Below are 6,064 nucleotides of genomic sequence, written 5' to 3'. Positions count from 1 at the left end.
AGAAAGAGCATCTCACAAGATTGATTCCAGGAAGCAGTTGAAAATACTATTCTCAAATAAATTGTTCTTGCAAGGAAATTAAAAAAAAAAAACATAGACTAAATGAAATAGGGATTGCTCATGCAACAGATGAAAGCATGATTTCACAGGGTTACGAAAATAAAGAGGGAAATAATGACACTGAGAGCTTAAAAACATTTACCTGTGTCAACATATGAAATAAATATGCGGGGGGGGGGAGAAAACAAATAAAAACAAACAACAGCAACAAACAAGTCAGTGAATCAGATCTTAGCCTGAAGGATACAGGGATAAGTTACAGAAAGATAAAAATGAACAGAGACCAGACTTAGCAGGAGGTGCAGGGAAGACTACACCTGTAGGGTGCAAAAGAAATGCAAATAAATGAAATGGACACGATTTCAAAAAGTAATAAAATCCTATTGTTAGGTAATGAAAGAAACATTGTTAGTGAAAAGGAAATCACTTTCTACACTGGAAAGACCTATTCCAAGGCATTTCCTGTTTCAGTTCTTGAACTTGAAGAGAAAATTGTCAATTTCGGTGAACATTCATGCCTGTGCAGCAGGTATATTTTAAAAACATTTAAAAAATTATTTTAAACATTAAAAACATTAAAAAAATATATTAAAAAAATTTTTTTTTCAACGTTTATTTATTTTTGGGACAGAGAGAGACAGAGCATGAGCGGGGGAGGGGCAGAGAGAGAGGGAGACACAGAATCGGAAACAGGCTCCAGGCTCCGAGCCATCAGCCCAGAGCCCGACGCGGGGCTCGAACTCACGGACCGCGAGATCGTGACCCGGCTGAAGTCTGACGCTTAACCGACTGCGCCACCCAGGCGCCCCTAAAAAAATATATTTTAAATGCAGGCTTACACAGCTAGAAAGGAGTTCAAAATATAGACACTTTTAAAGGGAAGAGGGCGGGGCACCTGGGTGTCTCAGTTAAGCAATGGACTTCAGCTCAGGTCATGACCCTGCAGTTCCTGGGTTCGAGTGCTGACAGCACAGAGCCTGGAGCCTGCTTCAGAATCTGTCCCCCGGTCTTTCCCCTGCTCGTTTTCTGTCTGCCTCAAAAATAGACATTAAAAAATTTATTTAAATAAATAAATAAGTAAAGGGAAGTGGGTGCTCTGAGAATTGTGTAAATAGTCCATTTACATTAGAAAACCAACAGCAAGATGGTCTTACATATGCAAGAGCTTGGGAATCTTCACCAACAGTTCCAGGAGAAGCTGGGCTTTTTCAGTCTGTGGGCCTGTCTGCGCTTCAAAACAAGAGAAAATAAAATCAGTTAAGGTCTGATCCAGTCAACCAAAGGCAAACCAAATATAGTAACCGCAAATGAAAAAGCCTAAGAGTTAATACTAAATCTAGAAGATAAATACAAGGGGACACTAATTATAATTTATAGTAAAAAAAAAAAAACAACTTTAGTGTTTTTATAGCAAAAAAGTGAAATCATTAGAACAAAATCACAAATTTGGAAAAAAAAAATGTTACTCAGGACAGAGAAGAAAGACATGAACACAACATTGGAAATTAAAATACCTAACTATGAATTTAAGAGCTAATTTTTTAAAGACAATAAAATAGATTACTACTTGGATGAATCAAGTAAAGAAGAGAAAATACATATACTTGTAATTAGGAATAAAAAAGTACACAATCACAGAGGAAAAAACAATTATATTAAAAAAATGTTCACAATAATATCTACCAGAAATGAAAGTCTGGATAAATCAAACCTTTTTCTAGAAAAATAAAGATTTCCAAAATTGACCAACAAAACCTAAATCCATTCAATAAAACTATGTCTATAGTAATACTCCTTATGTATAAGCTATTAAACAAGAGAAACCAATAATGTTTTCTAGGTTCAAATAGTTTTAAATATTTAAACAAGTAAATTTGCTGCTGTTGAAATAATTTTGGAGCATAGACAATCAAAGAAAACATTCTATTTGTTTTTTAAAGGTTACATAACTTTGATATCAACATACTATAAAAGATCATATAAAAATCTTCAATTACAATCAACATATTAAATACCAAATTCCAGCACTACATAAGAATCAACCTTGTTTGGTCCCATCTATATCCTGATATTTCTGAGTTTATATGGTGTCATAATATTCCTGAATAAATAAATTATTTTGATTCACCATATTAATAGGTTAAATGAGAAAAACTGCATAATCAAATTTTTTTGCCAAAAGACATTTGATAATATTTAAAATTAGTCATGAAAAAACTCATCAGTGAATAGGGTTAGGAAGATTTCTTTCCCCCTGAAGGTAAGTACTATGCTTAACAGGAAACAATAGGAACATTTATTTTAAAAGCAGAAAAATATAAAACTGTCAGTCTTCATCATTCCTAGACATAGGCCATTAGACAAAATGATTTGAAATATAACCAGCCAAAGTGAGGAGGTAAACTTTTAATTATTTGCAAAGAAAAGCAGTTAAAAGAAAAAAGAAGCTATAAGTATCAGATGAACACAGTAGCTTATTATTAGTTAAATAAATCTGTTAAATGACAAAAATTTAACTGAGTAAATTTTAAAGCTGTAATTGCCTTTATTAATCAATTCATGAATCAGACAGCACCCCATCTAGCAAGTAGAGGAGAACTCCAAAAGGCTACAGAAATGGGTTTTTTTAAGGTAGAGAGGGAGTGGAAAAAGGAAATTATTAGCAAAGAATTCATTGTTTTAGGCAAGGTTCCCCTCATAGGGAATGGAAGGGGATTGCTGGGTAATTTCCTGAGTGGTGACCAGGAAATTTCCATGGTGACTGGTTAAGGGTTACATTTTCTGGGTTGAAACTGCAGTCAGGTGAGATATTAAGTCATGGTTTACTGACTTGGGGACTAATATAAGTGATGCCATTGTGGGCCTGTGGTTTTCTTGTTAATACCCATAAAGACAGTTTTTGGTGAAAAAAAGTCAGGAATCATAAATGTTTGGCTAATTTGACTACATATCCTGGAATGACAAATTCACGATACATAAATGTATATATCACAAGCACATACTAGAAACACTTTGAAACATATATTATAATAAAGTAATTTAGTTCCTTAGTAGATTATGATCTTTCAAGACAATAAGAACAAATGACTTCTTTACTAAGAAAAGGACTAATGCAGGAGCAGTGTGAAGAATAGGAGGCGAGAACGACCCTAGGACCGGCCAAAGCCCGCGCGCCCCTGCATCCCCGTGTCCAGCGCCTATGTCCCCCCCGCCGTCGCCACCATGCCCAAGAGAAAGGCTGAAGGGGATGCTAAAGGAGATACAACCAAGGGGAAGGATGAGCCCCAGAGAAGATCTGCAAGGTTATCTGCTAAACCTGCTCCTCCAAAGCCAGAGCCCAAACCTAAAAAGGCCGCTGCAAAGAAGGGAGAGAAGGTACCCAAAGGGAAAAAGGGGAAAGCTGATGCTGGCAAGGATGGGAATAACCCAGCAGAAAATGGAGATGCCAAAACAGACCAGGCACAGAAAGCTGAAGGTGCCGGAGACGCCAAGTGAAGTGTGTGCATTTTTGATAACTCTGTACTTCTGGTGACTTACAGTTTGAAATACCATTTTTTATCAAGTTTTATAAAAATGCAGAATCTACTTTTTTTTAAAGCTATGTTGTTAGCACACAGAACACTTCATTGTTGTTTTGGGGGAAGGGCATATGCCACTAATAGAATATCTCTGAAGCTAGACTGATTCAAGGGGAAAAACACCATTCCCTTCTAGTTCTGAGAAACTTCCTCTTGGTTCCCAGGAGGAGCAATTCCTTGATGTTAACGCACATTAGCCACCTTGGCAACAAACTCCTTGTGGGGTGGAAAACTGAAAATTCATTTCTTATGTCCTTTTCTCCCTCTGCCTTCAACATAGACTTGACTCCCTTAAACCCAGAGACCTGTTGGAACCTGACCCCAAGAAATGGTTCCCAGTATGTCAGGCAATCTGGACTTTACAGTGTCACCATGGAGATGGCATCCCTCAAAAGAGTTCCTTTTTTAGCTTGTGGAGCTTCAGATTGATAATTCTGCCATTTTCATTTCATTTCCTGAAATTCAGGGTCGGCTTGTGAAAAGTTGTTAAACAACATGCTAAATGTAAAATGTCAACCCTCACTCTAAACTCTCCCTGTTCAGAGCCTCAAATGAAGACCTCATTGGGTTCTATAGTGGCTTTCTGATTTTGGTAGTCCATTGAAGAAGGGAGTTTGAAAATTGTTCTGTACTGTTAATGATTGTCTGCCCATGTCCTGCCTGAAATACCATGATTGTTTATGAAAAGTATCTTTAATAAAGCTGGATACAGTTTGGCTTGGGAAAAAAAAAAAGGAAGAAAAGGACTAATGCAACCCAAAAAAGAGATATTTGAAATGAACAAAAAGCAAGAAAACATATAAACTTCTTTAATAATTTTAACATGCCAATAAAAACACTTGCTATAAATAATATTATCCTTACCAGTTTATCAGCAATTAAAAAAATAACATCCATTTTTTAAAGCTTATTTATTGATTTTGAGAGAGAGGGAGAGAGAGAGCTCATGCCCATGAGTGGGAGAGGGGCAGAGAGAGAGGGAGAGAGAATCCCAAGCAGGCTCTGTGCTGTCAGCATGGAGCCTGACGCGGGACTCGAATTCACGAACCATGAAATCATGACCTGAGCTGAAACCAAAAGCCAGACATGTAACAGACTAAGCCACCCAAGTGCCCCCAAAATTAATATCCGTTGTTGAGAGAAACTTGGACACAGACTAACACTATGTCAGAGGTTGTGGTCCTGCAGAAAACACTGTGACAAAAATATAAGTTCACAGGGATCTCTTTGGAATCTCTTTGCCAGGATTCACTGGCAAGAAAACCCATTAAGTGAGACAGGACACAGTCTGGTTCCCACGGTTGAAAGCTAGAGCTTAGCTCTGCTGGGGAATTCTGAAGGACTACGTGCAATGTATCTTAAATTTTTCATCTATGGGATTAGAAAGCTGGGAGTTCTAGCCTCTCAATTTCCATCTATCAGTAGCAGCTGACTGCTCTCAAGAAGATGATCAGCCGGGCACTACCACCTTGCCCCTTATATGTGGGCCTAGAGAAAACCTTACATGGAGAGTCACAGATACTTGGAGTTCAATACCAGGGAACAGTGCTAGACCTTGAGCGTCAAAGAAGTGTGGATGGTACTCTAACAGTGCATCCCACTCACAATTATGCAATACAAATGGGCTCATAAACTGGCATGGTGTTGTTGTTCTGGATGGCATCCATTCCTACCTACCTATCTATCTATCATCTATCTATCTATCTATCTATCTGCCATCTATCTATCCAGTAGCTATCTATCACCATCTATATATCTTTGTCTGTATATTCTCACCATTAGAGAATCCTGCAAGTTTGTCAAACATGTGCCAATTGTGCGGTAATGTCTTTGGATCCATTAAATTTTATTTTTTTCTGAAATTCTCTCTCTGGATTTGTTATTTCATAACCTCCACAAATAGGTCAGATTGTTTCTTTATAATTATGGCTATTAGGGAAACCGTTTCTTTTAAAAACATTTAATGTTTATTTATTCTTGGGAGAGAGACAGAGACAGGGGGAGGGGTAGAGAGAGGGAGATACGAATCTGAAGCAGGCTCTAGGCTTTGAGCTGTCAGCACAGAGCCCGACACAGGACTCAAACTCATGACCCTTGAGATCATGATCCTGACCCGAAGTTGGACGCTGAGACACCCACGTGCCCTGAAGGTAAACTATTTCTTAAGTCTTTATATCAAGTTTCCAATTGTCTCTTAAATACATGTATTTAAGCATGTATCTGTTAATCTATAGTTATCATTAGTCACACTACCTTCTTCCCAAGATGGGGGTTATTTTACCAAGATTATGTAGGATTGGTTTATTTAATTTATATATTTTCTAATTCCATAAGTATGTTATACATACATTTCTTGCAAACATATATATTTCTTTTTTTCTACATTTTAGATTTGGGAACTTCTTCCAGTTGTAATTTTTTTAAAC

At 37.3% G+C, this 6,064-nt stretch overlaps 1 protein-coding gene across 1 annotated transcript; it reads left to right on the top strand.

The window, feature by feature from the left end:
* The first annotated feature begins 3,282 nt into the window (after positions 1 to 3,282).
* On the top strand, positions 3,283 to 3,603 carry LOC124515650 (non-histone chromosomal protein HMG-17-like). The gene has a single exon (XM_047084645.1). It carries the CDS (start codon positions 3,283 to 3,285, stop codon positions 3,553 to 3,555), a length of 273 nt encoding a protein of 90 aa, XP_046940601.1. The 3' UTR covers positions 3,556 to 3,603.
* The last annotated feature ends 2,461 nt before the right edge of the window (positions 3,604 to 6,064 follow it).

The sequence above is a fragment of the Lynx rufus genome, unplaced genomic scaffold (assembly GCF_022079265.1).
Source record: "Lynx rufus isolate CCGP_SWC_20201006 ecotype Redwood Valley unplaced genomic scaffold, mLynRuf1.p SCAF_2, whole genome shotgun sequence".
Lineage (NCBI taxonomy): Eukaryota > Metazoa > Chordata > Mammalia > Carnivora > Felidae > Lynx > Lynx rufus.
Note: the sequence above shows the minus strand (reverse complement) of the source record. Positions and strands in the feature narration are given on the sequence as shown.